This window comes from Sapajus apella, unplaced genomic scaffold (genome assembly GCF_009761245.1).
Source record: "Sapajus apella isolate SASKATOON/1434 unplaced genomic scaffold, GSC_monkey_1.0 scaffold43, whole genome shotgun sequence".
Classification (NCBI taxonomy): domain Eukaryota; kingdom Metazoa; phylum Chordata; class Mammalia; order Primates; family Cebidae; genus Sapajus; species Sapajus apella.
Window position 1 is genome coordinate 19,501,261 of NW_022436983.1, and position 23,350 is coordinate 19,524,610.

General features: G+C 52.0%; 1 protein-coding gene across 4 annotated transcripts in view; it reads left to right on the plus strand.

Moving 5' to 3' along the window:
* Positions 1-23,350, plus strand: part of RPS6KA1 (ribosomal protein S6 kinase A1) — a 48,459-nt gene that overhangs the window by 15,306 nt on the left and 9,803 nt on the right. For 2 of the 4 annotated variants that reach the window (XM_032300966.1, XM_032300967.1), the window contains 15 exons: positions 1,448-1,564; positions 2,660-2,741; positions 7,366-7,446; positions 7,614-7,693; positions 8,844-8,950; positions 9,985-10,022; positions 10,367-10,509; positions 10,913-10,983; positions 11,936-12,024; positions 13,054-13,118; positions 13,404-13,506; positions 14,863-14,993; positions 17,115-17,240; positions 17,435-17,524; positions 17,893-18,051. In XM_032300966.1, coding sequence (XP_032156857.1) covers positions 1,448-1,564; positions 2,660-2,741; positions 7,366-7,446; positions 7,614-7,693; positions 8,844-8,950; positions 9,985-10,022; positions 10,367-10,509; positions 10,913-10,983; positions 11,936-12,024; positions 13,054-13,118; positions 13,404-13,506; positions 14,863-14,993; positions 17,115-17,240; positions 17,435-17,524; positions 17,893-18,051 — 1,482 coding nt within the window. Of the gene's footprint in view, positions 1-289; positions 623-1,447; positions 1,565-2,659; positions 2,742-5,901; positions 6,087-7,365; positions 7,447-7,613; positions 7,694-8,843; positions 8,951-9,984; positions 10,023-10,366; positions 10,510-10,912; positions 10,984-11,935; positions 12,025-13,053; positions 13,119-13,403; positions 13,507-14,862; positions 14,994-17,114; positions 17,241-17,434; positions 17,525-17,892; positions 18,052-23,350 lie in introns of those variants that run through there. The other 2 variants (XM_032300965.1, XM_032300968.1) reach the window with 2 other exon arrangements.

A 23,350-nucleotide genomic window follows, 5' to 3' on the forward strand; every position in this document is an offset into this window, starting at 1 on the left:
TTGGATAGGTATCCTTATCCATCCCTGCCTGTTGGATATGTGTTCTCTCCTGCCCCTGACTATTAGATGCCATTCTTATCTGTTTCCACCTCTTGGGTGCCTGCTTCTGCCTGTTCGGTGTCTCTCTTCGTCTGCCTCTACATATCAGGCACCTGTCTTTGCCTGTTGGGTACCTGTCTGCTGTTGGGTACCTGTCTGCTCAGCAGCTGCATTGGCAGGGGGCTTTCCCTTTGCAGGCCCCTGCAAAAGGAGGATGGGGGAATGGCCAGAGGGCAGCCCTCAGGCACTGGGGAGGGTGGAGAGAGGAAGGGAACGTGTTGAGGGTGTAGGCCTGGAGCTGGGAAACCACAGACCCTGAGTGATTGGCTGCCCTGGGCCGGGCCCAGCCTCCGCCCTTACCCTGCACATCCGCCTTGGTCCCGGCCACCTCCGCGGCAGCCCCGGACGCTGCCTGCTCCTGCCATGGTGCTGCGGCCCTGCTGGGCGGATGGAGCAGGATCCCAAGCCGCCCCGTCCGCGGCTCTGGGCCCTGCTCCCCTGGCTGCCCAGGAAGCACCGGCCCAGGATCAGCCAGACCTCTCTGCCTGTCCCTGGCCCTGGCTCTGGCTCCCAGCAGGACTTGGTGAGTGTGCCCGGATGTCTGGTCCTGGCCTGGCTGTGTCCCTCGCAGCAGGTGCCTGGGAAGTTAGCTTAGTGCAACTTGGCTTTGGTCTGTCCTGGTCCTGCCGGGGGTAACTGGATCCTGCCCAGACTTGCTTCCTGAGGAGGTGAGGAGGCAGTTGAGGGCTTCAAGGCAATACCAGCAGATTGGAGGGAGGGTAGAGTCCTGGAACGGTGAGTCTCTGGCAAGGCACTTCTAGTAGGTTTGTAGGAGGGAAGTTTGGGAAGATGAGCCATGGAGTCTCCAGCCTTAACTCTGACCTGCCCCAGGCCAGCACTGACTGAGTCGATGGGGGAGTTTGGGTGACTCTTGGGTCTTTGTGCACCTCAGCCCTGTCCTACTGACCAGAGGGATCCCTCATCCCATCCTGACCAGGAACGAAGGCCCAGCTCTACCTCCCCATATGAGAACAAACCTACTTCCTATTGTGGCAAAACTAAAACAGCAGGGGGAGGGAAGCCCCACGGGCAGACCTGGGACAGGTCTCTGGGTCTCAGCCAGAGTCGTGTTGGCTGAACCTGGCCGTGCCTGGGCATCCCTTTGGGCCTAACCAGTCCAGAGCATCAGGAGCAATAGGAGCGGTGCCTGTTCTGGTTTGACCTCACCAACCTTTGAGGCTCTTTTGAAATTGATGTCCCTGGAGGCTAGCCCTTCAGGGAAGTCATCTGTTGGGCCTTTAGGTCCGATCTGCTGCGGTCTGGTGGGAAGGGACTTGGGCGGGGGGGGGTTTGCCTCCTGCTGCCCAGATGGGGCCCACTGTGCCCACCAGCTCTATCCCTCCATCAGGATGAGGGCGTCCTCAAGGAGATCTCCATCACGCACCACGTCAAGGCTGGCTCTGAGAAGGCTGATCCATCCCATTTCGAGCTCCTCAAGGTTCTGGGCCAGGGATCCTTTGGCAAAGTGAGTCGTGAGCCCATGGCTGTGAAGGCAACATTGGTCATGTTGGAGGTGGGGGTTAAGGGTCACCTAGGGGCCCAAAGGATCAGAGGTCACCTTGGTACCCAGGGAGAGCAAAAAGGTCAGCTTGGGGCTCAGAGAAGATACAGGTCATTGGCCAGGTGCGGTGGCTCATGCCTGTAGTCCCAGCACTTTGGGAGGCTGAGGTGGGTCAATCACGAGGTCAGGAGATCAAGACCATCCTGATCAACATGATGAAACCCTGTCTCTACTAAAATACAAAAAATTAGCTGGGTGTGGTGGTGGGCACCTGTAGTCCCAGCTACTTGGCAGGCTAGGGCAGGGGAATCGCTTGAACCTAGGAGGTGGAGGTTGCAGTGAGCCGAGATTGCGCCACTGCACTCCAGCCTGGTGCGGTGGCTCACACCTGTAATCCCAGCGCTTTGGGAGGCCGAGGCGGGTGGATCACGAGGTCAAGAGATCGAGACCATCCTGGTCAACATGGTGAAACCCCGTCTCTACTAAAAATACAAAAATTCAGCTTGGCATGGTGGCACGTGCCTGTAATCCCAGCTACTCAGGAGGCTGAGGCAGGAGAATTGCCTGAACCCAGGAGGCGGAGGCTGCGGTGAGCCGAGATCATGCCACTGCACTCCAGCCTGGGTAACAAGAGCGAAACTCCATCTCAAAAAAAACAAAAAAAACAAAAAAGTAAAGAAAAAAAAAGGCTAGACGTGGTGGCTCACGCCTGTTATCACAGCACTTTGGGAGGCTGAGGCTGGCAGATCACCTGAGGTCAGGAGTTCAAGACCAGCCTAACCAACATGGAGAAACCCCGTCTCTACTAAACATGCAAAATTAGATGGGCGTGGTGGCGCATGCCTGTAATCCCAGCTACTTGGGAGGCTGAGGCAGGAGAATCGCTTGAACCTGGGAGGTGGAGGTTGTGGTGAGCTGAGACCACGCCATTGCACTCCAGCCTGGGCAACAAGAACAAAACTCCATCTCAAAAAAAAAAAAGAAAAGATAGAAGTTAGCCTGGGCTCAGCCCTCTCCCATCTCCCATCTTATCCCCTGCTTCCTGCTCTGCCTTCTCAGGTCTTCCTGGTGCGGAAAGTCACCCGGCCTGACAGTGGGCACCTGTATGCCATGAAGGTGCTGAAGAAGGCGACACTGAAAGGTGAGTAGGGACACCTCCCTGTGCAGAACCCACGCTGGGCTGAGGGAGGCAGCCCACGCTTCAGGGACCTTGGGTCTGGCAAGGAAGACAGCTCTGTCTTCAGAGCACCTAGTTCAAAAGCAGAGAAACAGGCCTATGTCTAAGCCATCCCTCCCCACCCGATGCCCTTCCCCTAAGCCAAGTGCCAATGACTGTGGCTGTGAAGGTCTGAAAGGTAGTACTAGGGTAAATTCACGGCCAGGTGTGGTGGCTCACACCTGTAATCCCAGCACTTTGAGTGACTGAGGCAGGGGGATCACGAAGAGTTTGAGACCAGCCTAGCCAAGACGGTGAAACCCCATTTCTACTAAAAATACAAAAATTAGCCAGGCATGATGGCATGTTCCTGTAATCCCAGCTTCTCAGGAGGCTGAGGCAGGAGAATCGCTTGAATCTGGGAGGCGGAGATTGCGGTGAGCTGAGATCTCACCACTGCACTCCAGCCTGGGCGACAGCGTGAGACTCTGTCTGGAAAAAAAAAAAAAAAAAAACTGGGTAAATGCAATGTGTTTTTCCGGAGAGGGACTCTCAGATACCAAGCTGGTCAGGCAGAGGAGTTCTGACTGTTGGCAGTGTTGTTTCACGATGCTAGAAGAGCCTGAGGGAGACCTCTGTGGCCTCTAACTCATGGGCCTGAGAGAAGGGCGTGAGTAAAGAGGCAGGGAGCCCAGGGAGGCAGCTGGGCAAGGCGAGAGAGGGTGAGTCTAAGCAAGACCACTGTGCTGGGTAGCAGAGAGGTTCAGAAGGGAGCCCGAGCCAAGGTTAGAGTTCTGGGGACTCACAAAGGGTGTGAGGATGGTCAGTAGTAGGCTTTGGGTTGGACACTGACCACCTGGCCTAGGAGCCCGTGTGGCCAATGACCCAGTGGAGTCAGAGCCAACTGCCCTTCCTCGACCATCTGCCAAGTCTCCTTTTAATACAAGTCAAGGCCAGGTCCAGTGGCTCACACCTGTAATCCCAGCACTTTCGGAAGCCAAGGTGGGCAGATCATGAGGTCAGGAGATCGAGACCATCCTGGCCAACATGGTGAACCCCGTCTCTACTAAAATACAAAAAAGTTAGCCAGGCGTGGTGGTGCATGCCTGTAATCCCAGCTACTTGGGAGGCTGAGGCTGGGGACTCGCTTGAACCTGGGAGGTGGAGGTTGCAGTGAGCTGAGATTACGCCACTGCACTCCAGCCTGGCAACAGAGACTCTGTCTCAAAAAAAAAAAAAAGCTGGGCATGGTGGCATGCACCTGTAATCCCAGTCAGAGCCAAGTCCTGGCTGGGGAGGTAGTGGGGGCAGTAGGAGGTGTCAGCTTTAAGGGTGTTATGGCTGGCTTTGGTATCCTAAGACCAGCCTGGTGGGGGTAGGAGTCATCCCCCAGGAGGTATGGTGAGAGCTTCAGAGGGAGGAGAAAGATGAAAAGCCTGGGTCCCTGCTGTGAAGGGCTCACAGGCTGGGCAGGAGAGGCTAAGCCCTGACGGTGCGGTGCAGCCGGTGCTGTGACTGGTATGCAAGGATATCGACGGGCTGAGGAGCTAGGAGTGGTGGGGCAGCCTTGCAGAGGCGGGGCCCGGAGGCCAAGCGGACACCTAAGGAGCAGTAAGCCTCAGAGGATGAGTGGACTTCTCCAGACCAAAAATGGTCGAGGAAGGGGAGCCTGGGAAGGAGAAGCTTTTGCCTGAGCCGAAGTGTAAAGGTGGTTTGAAAATGTAAGGTAGGCTGGGCATGGTGGCTCACACCTGTAATCCTAGCACTTTGGGAGGCTGAGGTGGGTGGATCACTTGAGGTCAGGAGTTTGAGACCAGCCTGGCAAACATGACAAACCCCTGTCTCTACTAAAATACAAAAATTAGCTGGGTGTGCTGGGGCGCACCTGTAGTCCCAGCTACTCAGGAGGCTGAGGCACAAGAATTGCTTAAACCTGGGAGGTGGAGGTTACAGTGGGTTGAGATCATGCCACCGCACTTCGGCCTGGGTGACAGCAAGATTCCATCTCAAAAAAAAAAAAAGAAGGAAAATGTAAGGTGACTAAAATAGTGAACTCTGGTGTAGTCCCTGTCATATCTAGTGAGGAAAATACAAAAAATAGAGGAAGGGGCCTCTGAAGTGAAAAGTGCTCTGAGGGAGCCAGCTCCTGCAGCCCTGGTGCTCACATGGAAGCTGTGTTGGAAGGCAGCTGCAGCTTCTACTTGTAGCAAGGCCCAAGGAGTGTGTCTGGTACAAGACTCTGGAAAGATGTGCAGGAGGAGCACATTGGCCAGGTCTCCTAAGATAAGCAGCTGTGAGCATCAATTCTGGACTGGCAGTGACTGATAAATAGAATTTATACTAGATGGGTGGACTAGTGGAATCTTTGGGACTGTGAGGCTCTGGAGGAAACTGCCAATCCAGTACATGGACCAAAACAAGCCTTTAGTTTTGCACTGTGAGTTGCTCAGAAATTCTGTATGGTCTTAGTAAGCACTCCCTAGCCTCCCACATCTCTTTTTGATAAAAGTCAAGGCCAGGGCGGTAGCTCATGGCTGTAATCCCAGCACTTTGGGAGGCCAAGGTGGACAGATAATTTGAGGTCAGGAGTTCAAGACCAGCCTGGCCAACATGGTGAAACCCTGTCTCTACTACAAATACAAATATTAGCCAGTGTGGTGGTTCGCGCCTGTAGTCTCAGATATTTGGGAGGCTGAGGCACAAGAATTGCTTGAACCCAGGAGGCAAAGGTTGCAGTGAGCCAAGATTGTGCCACTGCACTCCAGCCTGGGTGACAGTGAGACCTTGTTTCAAAAAAAAAGTCAGAGGGCACATGAGAGGTCTCAGTCAAAGGATAATTAACGTATCATCATTGTGGTAAACTTAGTTGAACACAGTGCCCAAAATGAACCTAGGCAGCCAAGTCCAGAAGCCTGTTCCCCCCGCCCCAAGATGGAGTCTTGCTCTATTGCCCAGGCTAGAGTGCAGTGGTGCGATCTCGGCTCACTGCAACCTCCACCCTCCGGGTTCAAGCGATTCTCCTGCCTCAGCCACCTGAGTAGCTGGGATTACAGGCACATGCCACCACGCCTGGCTAATTTTTGTATTTTTAATAGGGAGAAGGTTTCACCGTGTTGGCCAGGCTGGTCTCAAACTCCTGACCTCAAGTGATCTACCCACCTCAGCCTCCCAAAGTGCTGGGATTACAGGCATGAGTCATTGCGCCCAGCCCAAAAGCCTGTTCTAATCAGACTAGTAAAATCAGTAAAACATGATGGTTGGTGGGCTTCAATAAATTTAGAAGGCAACCTGGAAAAGTGAAAAGTGCTCCGAAGGAGAAGCATAAACACTGTAAGAAACCAGAAGACCCTAACTCAGCTTGGGAAATTAAGGAGTACTTCCTGGAGGAGATGAGGCTTGATCTGAGTCAAAGAACCTGCTGAGAGTCAGAACTGCGCAACAACTTTTTTTTTTTGAGACAGAGTCTCACTGTCACCAAGGCTGGAGTGCAGTAGCACAACCTCAGCTCACTGCAGCCTCCACCTCCCGGGTTCAAGCAATTCTCCTGCCTCAGCCTCCCCAGTAGCTGGGACTACAGGCACGTACCACCACACCTGGCTAATTTTTTATTTTTAGTAGACACTTGGTTTCACAATGTTGACCAGGCTGGTCTTGAACTCCTGACCTCATGCGATCTGCCCACCTCAGCCTCCCAAAGTGTTCAGATTATAGACATGAGCCACCTTGCCTGACCACACAACTTTTATTCTTTAAAAAAAAAAAAAAAACGTATATGAAGGGTGCCCACCCAGACCCAAACCTATGCATGGTTCAGGATTTTAGGCCCAGGGAATCTACCTCTCTAGCTCCCCAGATAGCTGTTCTTACCAGCCCCAGACTAGAATTTTGGAATTTTTTTTTTTTTTTTTTGGGACGGAGTTTCGCTCTTGTTACCCAGGCTGGAGTGCAATGGCGCGATCTCGGCTCACCGCAACCTCCGCCTCCTGGGTTCAGGCAATTCTCCTGCCTCAGCCTCCTGAGTAGCTGGGATTACAGGCACGTGCCACCATGCCCAGCTAATGTTTTGTATTTTTAGTAGAGACGGGGTTTCACCATGTTGACCAGGATGGTCTCGATCTCTTGACCTCGTGATCCACCCGCCTTGGCCTCCCAAAGTGCTGGGATTACAGGCTTGAGCCACCGCGCCCGGCCTGAATTTCGGAATTTTTATGCCACATGGAGAGTGGGGCTGGTGAAGGCATGCCAGGAGGAGGTGCAGAGGCAAAATATGAGGATCTGAAAAAACAGGGCACCCAGGGGAGCAGGTTGCTCAGACTGGCTGATTAACAGCCCTTGATGGGGAGTGGTGGGAGAAGGGACCAGAGCAATGGGCCAGGCTCCAAGGCCCCAGCTGTGGTCACTGCTGTGAGGGGTAGGGGCAAGGAGCCTTCCTGGCTCCTGGGAAGGAAGGAAGAAACCTGAGGATTGAGTGTCCCCAAAGCCCTGAGTGAAGGGGCCTTAGGAGCTCAGATGTGGAGGAACAAGTGGAAAAGAGAGCCCTTAGCACGGGCTTGGGAGTGGCTGTGTTGAGTGTCTGACCTGCTGGTGACTTCCTTTCCTGTCTATCCAGTACGTGACCGCGTTCGGACCAAGATGGAGAGAGACATCCTGGCTGATGTAAACCACCCATTTGTGGTGAAGCTGCACTATGGTAAACCTGCAGGCCCTACCTGAGCTCCCACCCCACTCGTCCTTCACCCTTGCCTGTGGGTCTGTACACTGTCCCACCGCCTGCCTGGCAGGCCAAGGGAGCTGGGGCTGGAGGAGCAGGTCACAAGGTCCCACTGACTCTACCATTGCCTTTTTCCCTCTCCCCAGCCTTCCAGACCGAGGGCAAGCTCTATCTCATTCTGGACTTCTTGCGTGGTGGGGACCTCTTCACACGGCTCTCAAAAGAGGTGAGCTGACATCTACTGCCAAAGAGCCCCGGGATAGAGCTGGGGAACGACAAGACCCATCCAGGGCCCTGTACAGAATGTGTTCAATATGGCCTGAACCTGCAACCACCCAGGCCTGCCTAGAAGCCCCTGGCCCAGGAAACACCACTCACCCTGGGATGGAGGCCATACACTGGCAGGGCCTCTGAGAGTTTCTCCCAACAAAACTCCAGGGAACTAAGGGTTCCTCTCACCTAAACACCTGCATTCTTCCAGGGCTGCTCTGGACAGAGCTGTGAAGATTGAAGAGAAGCCCAAAGTCGCCCAGAGAGCCAGAGACTTTAGCAGCCATGTCCCACATGTCATCCAAAAGGATTTGAACCAATAGAAAAGGATTTGAGCTAGAAAATGGGACCATTCATACAATTCAGACTTTAAAGAGAACCCAACTTAAAAAACATTTTTTTAATTGTTATTTTAATGTGTGAATAAGTAATCTATTTATATGATTCAAAAAAAAATATTCATGAAGAAGTCTTCCTCCCACACCAGGCCCCTTATCCATAGGTAAACATTTTTATTGGTTTCTTTTTTTTTTTATAGACGGGGTTTCTCCATGTTGGTCAGGCTGGTCTCGAACTCCTGACCTCAGGTGATCCACCTGCCATGGCCTCCCAAAGTGCTGGGATTACAGGCGTGAGCCACCGTGCTGAGCCTTTTATTGGTTTCTTATTTAACCTTCCCATGTTTCTTTTGCAAACAAATCCGATTTATGCTCTGAATTCCTACCCCCACTTTCTTATGTAAAAAGTACTATTCTGTATGCATTGTTCTATACCTCGCTTTTTTTCAAGATAGTATATCTTGGAGCTCACTCCATATCAAGACATGGAGAAACTCCTTGTTCTAGTTAATGGCTGCAAAGCACTCCATTATGCAGGGGAGACAGCTTATTCCAGCCTTTCCAGTCCTTTCTATTTCTGAACAATGCCACAATGAGTGACTTGCATCTTAGTCATTTCATACTTCAAATCCTCTGTATGACAAGAAGGCTAAATGGCCTGGATCCTCCCAGGGTGGCCCTTTCAGGACCAGGAAGCTGCTGACTACCCAGTGCTCCCGCTCTTAAGGAAGAAGAGGTCCCTGCTGAAGCCCCTCCTGTCTGTTGCAGGTGATGTTCACGGAAGAGGATGTGAAGTTTTACCTGGCCGAGCTAGCTCTGGGCCTGGACCACCTGCACAGCCTGGGTATCATTTACAGAGACCTCAAGCCTGAGAAGTGAGTGAAGCCTCCAGCCACACCCAGCCTCCCCAGGGGAGGCCTCTTCTAGAACAGGGCCATCCTGAGGTGGGTGGGCAAGGCTTTGTCCAGGAACGTCCCCCTGTCTTGGGCAATCTAAGGAATGGGTGAGTGGGGTGGGTGGTAGTGGCAGCTGCCCAGTCTAATGCTACCATTACCAAGGGCCAGGTACATTCCAAGCAGCTTTGTTCCCCACCTTTTTTGCTAATCTAGTGTGACATCTGAGATGCTGCTACCTTTAAAGATCTTTCCTTGATATAGCCCTCTAGAATTTTCCCTAATAGCTAACTACCCTTGGCCAGGTGTGGTGGCTCATGCCTGTAATCCCAGCACTTTGGGAGGCCGAGGCGGGCAGATCAGCTGAGGTCAGGAGTTCGAGACCAGCCTGACCAACATGGAGAAACCCTGTCTCTACAAAAAAATATAAAATTAGCCAGGTGTGGTGACATGCCTGTAATCCCAGCTACGCGGGAGGCTGAGGCAGGAGAATCGCTTGAACCTGGGAGGCAGAGGTTGTGGTGAGCTGAGATTGTGCCATTGCACTCCAGCCTGGGCAACAAGAGTGAAACTCTGTCTCAAAAAAAAAAGCGTATACATATATATATATACCATTAAATGATAACTAAGGAGCCAGGGGCAGGTGGTGAGTTGGAATAAGATCTGGCTTTAGTGTTAGGCAGCCCTGTATTCAAATCCTGTCTCCACCTACTAGCTAGACCTACTAGCTCGATGACCGTAGAGCTACTTAACTGCCCTGAGCCTTAGTTTCCTCATTCGCAAAATGGAGCCCTAATAGCACCTACCTCACACAGTTGTTTCAAGAATTAGCAAAAACGATAGGCAACATACCCGCATGACACTGCCATCACCCTGCAACACCCACCCGGTCATCAGAGAGAACTGGGCAGAGCACCTCCTCTGGGCTGAGCCCAGCTCCCACAGCCCTGTGGTGACACCACCACCCACACGGTGGCCACAGCTGAGGGGCCCTGACCCCCATTCCTCTATTACAGCATCCTTCTGGATGAGGAGGGCCACATCAAACTCACTGGTGAGTGGAGGGCGCCTGCCCTCTTGGGCCCCAGGGGAGGGCAGAACAAGGTCCTGATAGGTCTCGGCTGAGTGCTGGGAGCTCGTTCTTCCCGAGAGGCTGTGCCAGTTACTTGGAAGTGGTCAGAAATCCAAGCCTCAGACTTGGAACACCATCGGTTGGAATCCCAGACCCTCATTGTGTAACGTTGGGGAAGTCACCTGACCTCTCAGGGCCTTAGCTTCCTCCTGAGTGTCATGGGGGTTATGCCTTCCAGCCTCTGGTCACAGGAGCTGGGTGTGCAGTGGGTGGCAGCAAGGAAGACAGGGATTCTGAGATGTATCCTCCTGCCCTCCCTGCTGTAGACTTTGGCCTGAGCAAGGAGGCCATTGACCACGAGAAGAAGGCCTACTCCTTCTGCGGGACAGTGGAGTACATGGCCCCCGAGGTCGTCAACCGCCAGGGCCACTCCCACAGTGCAGATTGGTGGTCCTATGGGGTATTGATGGTGAGTGCCCAGACAAGGATAAAGGATCCCACCCAAGCCTCTGGCCTCAGTCTCCCCATCCGTACAGTGAGGGGGTTGATCTTCTCTAGGGCTCTCCCCGTCTCCTCTCACAGCCATGCTGGCTTCACCCTACACACAGCTGCAGTTTTCTTCCTTGGAAGATCCCAGGCTTAACCCCATCTGGGACATGCCTAACTCAGTGCTGGGCTTCTCCCCAGCCTCGTGCCCCCACTGCTGCACCTACCTGGTGGTCTGGTTATCGAGGCAAGAGGGACAGACATAATTCTTGCTCCAGGTGGACTTGGATGATCCTGGGACTAGGGCAGAGGGGCCGAGATGGGGGGAGGTGGGAGGTGTGGGGGAGTCAGGGATCAGCTCCTGAATAGACCCTTGTCCTCTGTAGTTTGAGATGCTGACGGGCTCCCTGCCCTTCCAGGGGAAGGACCGGAAGGAGACCATGACATTGATTCTGAAGTAAGTCCTAGCCCTGCCCTGATACCAATGGACTCTCCCAGGCCGGGCGCGGTGGCTCACCCCTATAATCCCAGCACTTTGGGAGGCCAAGGTGGGTGGATCACGAGGTCAAGAAATTGAGATCATCCTGGTCAACATGGTGAAACCCGTCTCTACTAAAAATACAAAAATTAGCTGGGCATCGTGGCGCGCACCTTTAGTCCCAGCTACTCGGGAGGGTGAGGCAAGAGAATTGCTTGAACCCAGGAGGTGGAGGTTGTGGTAAGCCGAGATCGCGCCATTGCACTCCAGCCTGGGTAACGAGTGAAACTCCGCCTCAAAAAAAAAAAAAAAAAAAACAATGAACTCTCCCAAGCCCCAGGCCCCAGGCCCAGTGGGGGTCAGAATATTACCCTGTCCCTGCCTCAGATTCCCTCACTAATGAGACACTCCTCTGGGTTAAACATTACTTCCAGCCCGGGCGAGTTGGCTCACACCTGTAATCCCAGCACTTTGGGAGGCTGAGGCGGGCAGATCACAAGGTTAGGAGTTCAAGACCAGCCTGGCCAACATGATGAAACCCCGTCTCTACTAAAAATACAAAAATTAGCTGGGCATTACAGGTGGCACATGCCTGTAATCCCAGCTACTCATGAGGCTGAGGCAGGAGAGTTGTTTGAACTGGGACCCGGGAGGTGGAGGTGGCAGTGAGCCAAGATTGCACTACTTGTACTCCAGCCTGGGCTACAGAGTGAGACTCCATCTCCAAAAACAAAAAACAAAAAAGATGATAACTTCCAGAACCCCTCTTTCCTCCATGGGGGACTGTGGGTGGGCTCCCTGAATTCTGTGGGAAGTAAATTAGTGGATGGCTTGTCTAGACTGAGCTGGGAACTGGGCCTGGACAGGGCTGGGGGAAGATGGGGCCTCTGGGGTGGGGCTCAGCCCTGATGAGTCCCGGGGGCTGTTTCAGGGCGAAGTTAGGCATGCCCCAGTTTCTGAGCACTGAAGCCCAGAGCCTCCTGCGGGCCCTATTCAAGCGGAATCCTGCCAACCGGCTCGGTAAGTAACCCCAGCTCAGGGGAGGGGATGTGGCGGTGGGGAGCTGGGTACAGCTGCAGCCTGGGCCACGGGGCCACATCTGGGCTGAAAGGGGCCGTTGTCCTTTGTGTGGGCAGACAATGCCGCGGGCCACCCTGCCTTCTGGCTCCATGTGTGGTGTTGTGGAGCGGGGGGTTGACCTGTGTGTAGGGGGAAGGCAGGAACTGAGTCATCCCTACTCCCTCTGGGGACAAGGACAGAGGCCCCCACACAGCTTCTCCGCCAAGGCTGCTGGCACAAGAGGAAGAGCATGAGCTCAGGAATCAGAAGGCACAGGTCCCAATCCCGCCTCTGTGTCAGGTCCCCACTGCCTGGCACGAAGCAGTCCCTCCATAAATATTTTTTAAACAAATGAGGCCATTTATGAACTAAGTGACCCCGGGCAGGTGACTTCACCTGTCTGTGCCCCAGGTTCCTCATCTCAATGGGGGATGATGATCCCAAGCTTGCTTCAGGGCTCTGTTGATTACATGAGGTTTTGTGAGCACACCTGGCGTGTAGTAGGTGTTCAGTATGTGTTGGCTTCCCTGGCTCCTGGGTTCATCTGGTTCATGACCAGCTATGTAAGGTCCAGTCCAGGCCCCTGGGGTCGAATGGAGTGATAGCCTGTCCCATGGTTGAAAAGGTCAATGGGTTAAGACGAACAGAGATGGGGCCTGCAATGGAATGAGGTGGGGCTCTCTGTGGGTCTCAGGACAAGCCTCAGCTTCTGTCCTGACAGTGTGGCCTTGGAGAAGTTACCTAAATTCTCTGGGCCTTCCTTCTCCCATTAGTATATTGGAGCTTCTTCATCATAGGCTCCAGAAAGTGGAAAATGCTGAGTGGGTGCCAGGCCTTAGGGTGATGGCTGGGCAGATTTGGGCAGGGTGAGCCCATTTTCCCCTCTGCCCCAGCAGCTGGTCCCAGAGCTCTGTGAGGCTGCTTGGTGGGCAGGGTGGTGTCTGGGAGTTGCACCATCCAGGGACAGACCCTTCATTTGGGCTCTTTCAGGCTCCGGCCCTGATGGGGCAGAGGAAATCAAGCGGCATGTCTTCTACTCCACTATTGACTGGAATGTGAGTGTGTCCACCCACGCCAATGCTCTGGCCAGGCCTCCAGCCATCTTGGCCACAGGAAGGGTGGTGGGAGGGGAGCCTCTGCCAGCGAGGGCCCCAGATGCAGGAGCAGAGGGTAACAGCATCCCCTTGAAGACAAGGCTGGCCTCCTGAGGGCAAGTAATCATGCCCTTGTCTGCTGGGCAACATGGCCTATGTTCCAGGCCCAGCACCTCCTCCTGCCTGGGACTCCCGGTGGGCTGTTGGGGATGCTGTGGTGACCAGAGTGCCCACCCCACTGTGCAGAAGCTGTACCGTCGTGAGATCAAGCCACCTTTCAAGCCAGCAGTTGCTCAGCCTGATGACACCTTCTACTTTGACACTGAGTTCACATCCCGCACACCCAAGGGTGCGTCCCTTATTTGTTTTGTCTGTCTTGAGCTGGTACAAGAGGGAAGCTGGGAGTCGGTGGCACCTTGAGGGGCAGAGATAGTCAGGGACAGTGACAGGCCGAGGTGTGTGGGTGGGCAGGCGGGTGAGTTTCTGGCTCCGTGGGACTCTGACTTTGTCCTTGTCTCACTCTGCCTGGCTCTCTCACTCTGGGGCTCTGTGGATCTCTTTGTGTCTGGTGAGAGAGTGGGAGTGGGGGGGTGTGGGTGGTGAAGGCCACAGTAGAAAAGTCAGGACCTCTGCCCCAGGCACCTTCTAGCCCACGGGGAAGACCAAACACACAGGCTTACCATCACGTCAGGGATAAAGAATCTGACTCAGCCACACTGTGTGGTGGAAACAGTTTGGCTGAGCAGAGGTGACAGTGCCCATAGGTCAAGGACAGGCATGGGAATCAGCTTTGGCTGCTCTGACTGCTGGGCCTCAGTGAACTTATCTGGAACAAGGGCACAGCCACAAACCCATGCATTCCCTGGGGTTGCTGCAAGACGCCAGTGAGGGAGCTTCTGGGAAGGAGCCTGGTAAATCGTAACTTTCTGGCCAGATATTGTCAGTGGGTGGTGGGTAGAGTGTTAGTTTTGGGAGGCCTCCTATTAGGGCATGTTTTAGGAGAGGGGGTGCTTTTCTCACTGCAGCTTGCACACCTCTGATGACAGGCAGCCCAGCACTTCTCCACATAGTCCACTGGGCAGCGTGACAGGTGCAGCTTCACAGGGGTCAGGGGCCGGAGGAGCATCAGCCAAGGCTTCTCAAAGGAGGAGCGTGTGAGCTGTCTTGAAGGATAGGCAAGGAGTGGATTAGTTAAAGGGAACAGTGTGTGCAAGGGCTCAGAGACCCCTTTAGGGATCTGGGAAGTCCAACATGGCTCAGCTGTGGCGTGGAGAGAGAGATGAGGATCACAAGGCTCTCAACTGCCAGACTCAGGAGCTGGGCTTACTCCCAAAAGCAGAGGGGAACCTTTGAAAGGTGCAGGTAGGGGGCAGATTTGTGCTTGGAACCTTCTCTCTGGCTGCCGTGCAGAGGTAGACCTGAAGGGGCTGACATAAGACAGGGAAGCTGGGGAGGAATATCCAGGAAGTGGTGAACTGTCGGCCAGTGAAGGTGGGAGTCATTTATGTTCCTCATGGGTCAGGACTGGACTGATCTAAACACATATGAGCAGTTAGGCTAATGCCTAGGATGGACGGGCCCCTTGCAGGCTCCCACCATGGCTAGCTACTGAGGCAGATCTGGAGGCCCTGTGCTCTCCCTTTGCTGGGCTGGCTCAGGGTAGAGGATACCTCCTCAGGCTCACATTCCCCTCCCGTCCCTACAGATTCCCCAGGCATCCCGCCTAGCGCTGGGGCCCATCAGCTGTTCCGGGGCTTCAGCTTCGTGGCCACTGGCCTGATGGAGGATGACGGCAAGCCTCGTGCCCCACAGGCACCCCTGCACTCAGTGGTACAGGTGAGGGGGGTAGGGGCTGCTGAGCCATTCTCCTTTTCTAGCTCCTCAGCAGAATGGCTGAGAATACAGGCTGAGTTAGACAGAACCAGGTTCATACCCTCATGCCACTGTGGGACCCGTAGGGCGTCCAACATAAAACAGGGACAGTAAGGCCCACCTCACACGGTGGCCCTGATAATTGGATAATGATATGGATATACGTTTCCCAGCACAAGGCCAGGGTCTGAGTATATGCCAGGGGGTTCCCAGGGTGGTGGTGCAGAGTGACTGTCATGTCTCTGACAGGAGGGTAGCAAAGGACTTGTGTCTCTTTCCACTTGTTCCCCATTTGTACACTTTCACTGCTTCATGAAAGTTTTGGGTTGAGAGGCAAGGATATAGACTCTAGAGCTCATTGCATGGGCTCCAGATTCACAAGATAATGGACTTTGGGTTTTTTGTTTTGTTTTGTTTTGTTTTTTTTAAGAGACATAGTCTTGCTCTATTGCCCAGGCTGGAGTGCAGTGGCACAAACTCAGCTCACTGCAACCTCCACCTCAGCTTCAAGTGATTCTCCTGCCTCAGCCTCCTGGGTAGCTGAGACTACAGATGCACGCCGCCACACCCAGCTAATTTTGTTTTTTGTTTTTTTTAGTACAGAAAAGGTTTCACCATGTTGGCTAGGCCAGTGTCAAACTCTTGACCTCAAGTGATCCGCCCACCTCAGCCTTTCAAAGTGCTGAGATTACAGACATGAGCAACTGACCAGATAATGGATTTCGGATGAGACACTTCCCTTCATGGTGCCTCAGTTTCCTCATCTGTAAATGGGGGAAATGATAGAAGCTTCCTCCATAGAGTTGTTATGAGGATTATTAGAGTTAATATATGTAAAGTTAAGGTGGGCTGGGCATGGTGGCTCATGCCTGTAATCCCAGCACTTTGGGAGGCCAAGATGGGTGGATTGCTTGAGGACAGGAGTTTAAACAGACCAGTCTGGTCAAAATGGTGAAACCCATCTCTACTAAAAATACAAAAATCAGCCGGGCATGTTGGCACATACTTATAGTCTCATCTACTTGGGAGGCTAAGACACGAGAATTGCTTGAATCCAGGAGATGGAGGTTGCAGTGAGCCAAGAATGCACCATGGCAGTCCAGCCTGGGTGACAGAGCAAGACTCTGTCTCAAAAAATAAATAAATAAAATTTAAAAATAAAGTTAAAGTGACTATGTCATTTATTTTCCAAACTGGGACATCTTTCTTTATCCAGGACAAATACTAAATCAGACTGCAGGCACGGACTGCAGGCCCAAACCAGGGCTGTCCGCGGGGCGTGCAGTCACCTGATGAAAGTGCTTAGAATAGTGCCGGGCACACAGCACACGCTAAACACCCATTGAGCATTGCTATGGCTAATGTCCCAGAACCTTGAGATGAGCTGTGACACCCAGAAAGGGGAGGCAACTCACTCAAAGCCATAGTTAGTAGCAGAGCTGGAACTCAGCTCAGGGCTCCTGCATCCCTCCCAGGCCTGCTCAGGTTTTTCAGAACTAAAGACCTCTCCATGTGTGTTGTGACCCTCTTGCCCACTCCCTACACTGCCTTCTGACCACAGGCTGCAGTCCAGGCAGGCTGGGAGCCAGCAAGTATGCCCGTCATATAGAATAGAAAACTGGCCGGGCGTGGTGGCTTCCACCTGTAATCCCAGCACCTTGCGAGGCAGAGGTGGGCGGATCATGAGGTCAGGAGATCAAGACCATCCTGGCCATGGTGAAACCCCGTCTCTACTAAAATTAAAAATTAGCCGGGTGTGGTGGTGCACACCTGTAGTCCCAGCTACTCAGGAGGCTGAGGCAGGGGAATCGCCTGAATCCGGGAGTCAGAGGTTGCAGTGAGCCAAGATTGTGCCACTGCACTCCAGCCTGGCGAAAGAACAAGACTCCATCTCAAAAAAAATAAAAGAAAACTGAGGCCCAGAGAGGGGTAGGCTCTCACCTGCAGTCACATGGCTAGCACTCCACCCCAAGCCTCCTGGCTCTTTCCTGGTGCCGTCTCTACTGAGCTAAGACCTTGGGTGCTGGGGGATGACCCCTGGCACTCTGGAGCCAGGGGTCAGCCACAATTTTTGGTCTCCTACAGCAACTCCATGGGAAGAACGTGGTTTTTAGTGACGGCTATGTGGTAAAGGAGACGATCGGTGTGGGCTCCTACTCTGTGTGCAAGCGCTGTGTCCACAAGGCCACCAACATGGAGTATGCTGTCAAGGTGGGCCTCCTGAACATGTCTTGGCCAAGGCTGCCGGGCTGGGGGCAGGTCCCCATCTGGCAGGGAGGGGTGGTGCCTGAGCTCTGCAGATGGACGAAAGGTGTGTGGCTGAGACCTCCAGGCCTGCTCCGTATCAGGGGAGGATCCTGGAGCCTGTCACACTGACACTGCCATGTGCATGCCCCTTTCTTCAGGTCATTGACAAGAGCAAGCGGGATCCTTCAGAAGAGATTGAGATTCTTCTGCGGTACGGCCAGCACCCCAACATCATCACTCTGAAAGATGTGAGTGGGGTCCTTGAGACTGGGGTGGGGACCAGGAACTCAACTCTCCAGGATTTGTGTCAGGTTTTCCATTCCTTTGACTTCTCATCCTCCTTCCAGTGCTCATGGGAAGGTGAAGGAGGACCCGTGGTCTCTGCAGTCTGGCCATACCCCAAGGGCCCTCCTTCAGACTCAAGCATTTTCTGAAGACCTTGCCTATCAGGGGACCAGTGTCAGCATCCTCTTTTCGGGGAGGGCAGGGCCACTGAAGTGCACAGCAGAACACATGCCTAAGGCTCATGTCATTCTTCCCTGCTCTGGGATGCTGCTGACTAGGGCGCCCAGGCCTGACACTGGGGAGAAGAGCCTGACGGTGAGGTCTTTGGCAGGTGTACGATGATGGCAAACACGTGTACCTGGTGACAGAGCTGATGCGGGGCGGGGAGCTGCTGGACAAGATCCTGCGGCAGAAGTTCTTCTCAGAGCGGGAGGCCAGCTTCGTCCTGCACACCATCGGCAAAACTGTGGAGTATCTGCACTCACAGGGGGTGAGTCTGGATTCGGGGAGGTGGTAGGGGAATGCCAAGGGTTATATCATCAGCAGAGCACATGAACCACATGCTGGCCCAGGAATGGCAGCCTCCAGCCAGCTAAACTGAGGGGAGACTAGGGCTGGGTGGGTGGATGCATGCAAAGGAGGGAGGGAGAGATGTGGCCAAATTGTGAAAGGGAAGACATGGAAAGTTATTCAGTATCCACTGTGTACCAGGCACCATGGAAAGGCTTCGCGTAACATGAAATTTCCAGGCCAGACACAGTGGCTGACACCTGTGACCCCAGCACCTTGGGAGGCCAAGGCAGGTGGATCACTTGAGGTCAGGAGTTTGAAACCAGGCTGGCCAACATGGTAAAAGCCTGTCTCTACTACAATACAAAAATATTAGCTGGGCGTGTAATCCCAGCTACTCGAAAGGCTAAGGCAGGAGAATGGCTTGAACCTGGGAGGTGGATGTTGCAGTGAGCAGAGATCATGCCATGGCACTCCAGTGTGGGCAACAGAGCAAAACTCCGTCTAAAAGATAAATAAATAAATAAGATAAAGTTTCCTTACATTAGCTCAATTGATTTTCACAACAGCTCTGAGATAGATGCTGTTATTGGCCCCACTTCATAGGTAAGAAGACTGGAGCTCAGAGATGAAAGGTCATTTGCTCTAGGTCACTTAGTCAGGGAAGAATGGAAGGATTTCAAACTGAAGAATTTAGGTAAGGAGTGGCTTTTGAGTTAGGAAGCGTCAGGTTCACTGTGGGGGAGCTGCAAGGCTTCAGGGAGGTGAATTTGACTATGGGTTCAGTTGCTAAGGCAGAGGAAATGGATGCTGGAGGGAATTCTGCTGGAAATGTAGCAGGGACTGCAGAAGAGGTGTAGGTCCAAATGGCAGAGTTCAGCCTTCATTACTGCACAAGGCAGGTGAGCACTAGATGACAGTGAGTTAGGAAAGTTCAGTATAGTGTATTCAAGCCCAAAACAGTAGCATTAGCTTCTCTCTGAGGTGTTTTAGGGTGCTCTTGATCAGACAGCGTGGGGGTTAAGAATGCGGGCTCCAGAGTCCACTTGGCTGAGTCCAGGTCTTGGTGTATGAGGTTGTTGCTTGTTTTCACATAGTACCCAGTCCATAGACACAGTTCCCCTACTGTCTTTTTTTTTTTCAGATGGAGTTTTGCTCTTGTTGCCCAGGCCGGGGTGCAATGGTACGATCTCGGCTCACTAAAACCTCCGCCTCCTGGGTTCAAGCGATTCTCCTGCCACAGCCTCCCAAGTAGCTGGGATTACAGGCATGTGCCACCTCGCCCGGCTAATTTTGTATTTTTAGTAGAGACAGGGTTTTTCCATGTTGGTCAGGCTGGTCTCAAACTCCCGACCTCAGGTGATCCACCTGCCTCAGCCTCCCAAAGTGCTGGGATTTACAGGCGTGAGCCACTGTGCCCAGCTTTTTTTTTTTTTGAAACGGAGTTTCGCTCTTGTTACCCAGGCTGGAGTGCAATGGCGCGATCTCAGCCCACCGCAACCTCCACCTCCTGGGTTCAGGTGATTCTCCTGCCTCAGCCTCCTGAGTAGCTGGATTACAGGCACCCACCACCATACCTGGCAAATTTTTTTGTATTTTTAGTAAAGACAGGGTTTTCACCATGTTGGCCAGGCTGGTCTCAAACTCCTAAGGTGATCTGCCCACCTCGGCCTCCCAAAGTGCTGGGATTACAGGCATGAGCCACCGCACCCACCCGCCGTTGTGCTTTCAAAAATGTCTTTGTTGATTGGTTTATTGAAATTACAATATCTGCAAGGTCCACACATTTCATTCAGTGGATAAGTCTCTCTCTTTTTTTTTTGAGACAGGGTCTCACTCTGTTGCTCAGGCTGAAGTGCAATGACACAATCAAGGTTCACTGCAGCCTCAACCTTGGGCTCAAGTGATCCTCCCACTTCAGCCTCCCAAATGGTGGGACCACAAGCATGAACCACCACACAAAATACAAAAAAAAAATACAAAAAATTTTGTATTTTTTGTAAAGATGGGGTTTTGCCATGTTGTCCAGGCTTGTCTTGAACTCCTGAGCTCAAGTGATTGCCCACCTCGGCCTCCCACAGTGCTAGGATTACAGGTGTAAGCCATTTTACCCAGCCTCTTTAAAAAAAAAAAAAAAAAAAGGCTGGATGCGGTGGCTCACACCTGTAATCCCAGCACTTTGGGAGGCCGAGGTGGGAGGATCACGAGATCAAGAGATCAAGACCATCCTGGCCAACATGGTGAAACCCCGTCTCTACTAAAAAATACAAAAATTAGCTGGGTGTGGTGGCACGCGCCTGTAGTCCCAGCTACTCAGGTGGCTGAGGCAGGAGAATTGCTTGAACCCAGGAGGCGGAGATTACAGTGAGCTGAGATTGTGCCACTGCACTCCAACCTGGCACCTGGCGACAGAGCGAGATGCTGTCTCAAAAAAAAAAAAAAACCTGGAGGAAAATTCGCATACAGTAGATTTCAAGGGTCCATTTTGATGAGTTTTGTTAAATGTGTTACACCCATGTCACCTCCAGAGTTAGATCTCCCTTTTTTCTGCCACCAACTTATTGAATATCAGTTCTGTGGAATGTCTCACATTCTGAATTTGTCTGTTGGCTGCCTCCTGGCATCATTTACATTATTTCTCCATTGCCTATATTTCCTGTAAACTGCAAGTTGCTGTAACATAATTATTGGCTTTAGCTTTTTGCGGGGGACGGGAATAAGGTTCAGATGGCTAAGGTTGGGCCGAGTGTGGCAGCTCATGCCTGTAAACCCAGTACTTTGGGAAGCCAAGGTGGGCAGATTACTTGAGGCCAATAGTTCAAGACCAATCTGGCCAATATGGTGAAATCCCATCTCTACCAAAAATACAAAAATTAACAGCATGGTGGCGTGTGCCTGTAATCCCAGCTACTCTGATGGCTGAGGCACAAGAATCACTTGAATCTGGGAGGCAGAGGTTGCAGTGACCTGAAATCACACCAATGCACTCGAGCCTGGATGACAGAGCAAAACCCTCTCTCAAATAAAAAATAAAAATAAAAAAGAAGGCCGAGATCATCCCCTCTATGGAGGTACACTTACTTCACAGTGCATCACATCCACAAGCCCACAGTATCACGCTGCCTCCCTTTAGTCATGGCAGGTGGTAACCGTCCGATCTCCTTATTGTAAAGATCCTTATCTAGGCCAGGTGTGGTGGCTCACGCCTGTGATCCCAGCACTTTGGGAGGCTGAGGCAGGCAGATCACGAGGTCAGGAGTTCAAGACCAGCCTGGCCAAGATGGTGAAACCCTGTCTCTACTAAAAATGCAAAAATTAGCCGGGCGTGGTAGCACATGCTGTACCCCAGCTACTCAGGAGGCTGAGGCCAGAGAATCACTTGAACCCTGGAGGCGGAGGTTGCAGTGGGCCAAGACCATGCCATTACACTCCAGCCTGGGCAACAGAGCTAGACTCCATCTCAAAAAAAAAAAAAAAAAAGATCCTCATCTGATGGTTTCATCCTTTCAGAATCTTGCCTGAGTTTAGTATTTCATTAGGTTTGTGAAAGTGGCAATGTCTGATTATGTCTAATTTTTTAGGAGAAATTCTGTTAAAAAGAACTTTACCTCTTAACCAAAGCTCCAATTTGGTTACCCTCTGTGCATCATGTTTGAAGTGGCTTTGGTTTCTGAAATCCCAGTGCAATAGACTAATATTTAACATGTCAGGCCAAAGAGTAAATGTGTTTCCTTTTTCTGTTTTGTTCTTAAGTGAGTACTCATTAAACTTAAGAAGGTTTAGAAAACAGGCAAGCCAGTGTACCTGTGGGTCACCTGAAGCTCAGAGCAAGGAGGAACTTGGTGAAGAGGCACCCTCCAGAGGCAGTGAGCCCTTTCCACTAGGGATGTGCAAAGCTCCAAGTATAGATAAGCACTTGGTGAGGATGTTGCTGGAGGAAGTTGTCTCCTTCCCAAAGCTAGGAATGTTTGTATCTTCAGAGTTTCTGGCTCTTTGCTAATACCGGAGCAGATGATGAGGAATGGGAAGCTCTTGTTGAGATATTTGGAGGGGTTACTCTGGGTTGATTTGTCAGCAGCAGTAGCTGTGGTCTGTAAACTGGGAATCCTACAGGAGCTGAGGGATGGGAAGGGGATGACCAGGGAGCAGGGCCCATTTGGACCCCTATTTGTTTTAATATTGTCTTTGTATTGAAGCATTGCATAAACACCGAGAAGTACACAAATCATAATGGACAAGTCAACAAATTTTCAAAAAGTGAATATACCTGTATAACCAGTACCCAGATCAATAAAGCACTTTCAGTTCTTCTAGAGCCCACCCACCCGAGGATAACCAGCCTAAGCTAAATTCTAATAGGTTCATTTTGCCCGTTTTTTAATTTCTTTTTTCTTTTCTTTTCTTTTCTTTTTTTTTTTTTTTGAGATGGGGTTTTGCTCTTCTTGCCCAGGCTGGTGTGCAGTGGCGCTGATCTCACCTCACTGCAACCTATGCCTCCCAGTTTCAAACAATTCTCCTATCTCAGCCTCCCAAGTATTATAGGCACCCGCCACCACATCCAGCTAATTTTTTGCATTTTTAGTAGAGACAAGATTTCACCATGTTGGCCAGGCTGGTCTCAAACTCCTGACTTCAAGTGATCCACCCACCTCAGCCTCACAAAGTGCTGGGATTATAGGTGTGAGCTACCGTTCCCGTCCCCATTTTTGAATTTCATAAAAACATTCTCTTTTGTATCTGGCTTCTGCCATTCAGTGTTGTCTTTGACATCCATCTACGTTGTTTTGGGGCTGCTATTCATTCATTTTCATTGCTGTGTAAAACTCTACAGACCACGATTAATTGTCCATTCTGGCCGGGCGCGGTGGCTCAAGCCTGTAATCCCAGCACTTTGGGAGGCCGAGGCGGGTGGATCACGAGGTCAAGAGATCGAGACCATCCTGGTCAACACGGTGAAACCCCGTCTCTACTAAAAAAACTACAAAAAATTAGCTGGGCATGGTGGCGCATGCCTGTAATCCCAGCTACTCAGGAGGCTGAGGCAGGAGAATTGCCTGAACCCAGGAGGCGGAGGATGCGGTGAGCCAAGATCGCGCCATTGCACTCCAGCCTGGGTAACAAGAGCTAAACTCCGTCTCAAAAAAAAAAAAAAATTGTCCATTCTGTTAATAGACACCGGATGGTTACCAGATTTTTGACGATTACAAATAATGCTGCTGTGACATTCTATCTTTTGGTGAACATATGTACATTTTTTTTTTTTTTTTTTTTTTTTTTTT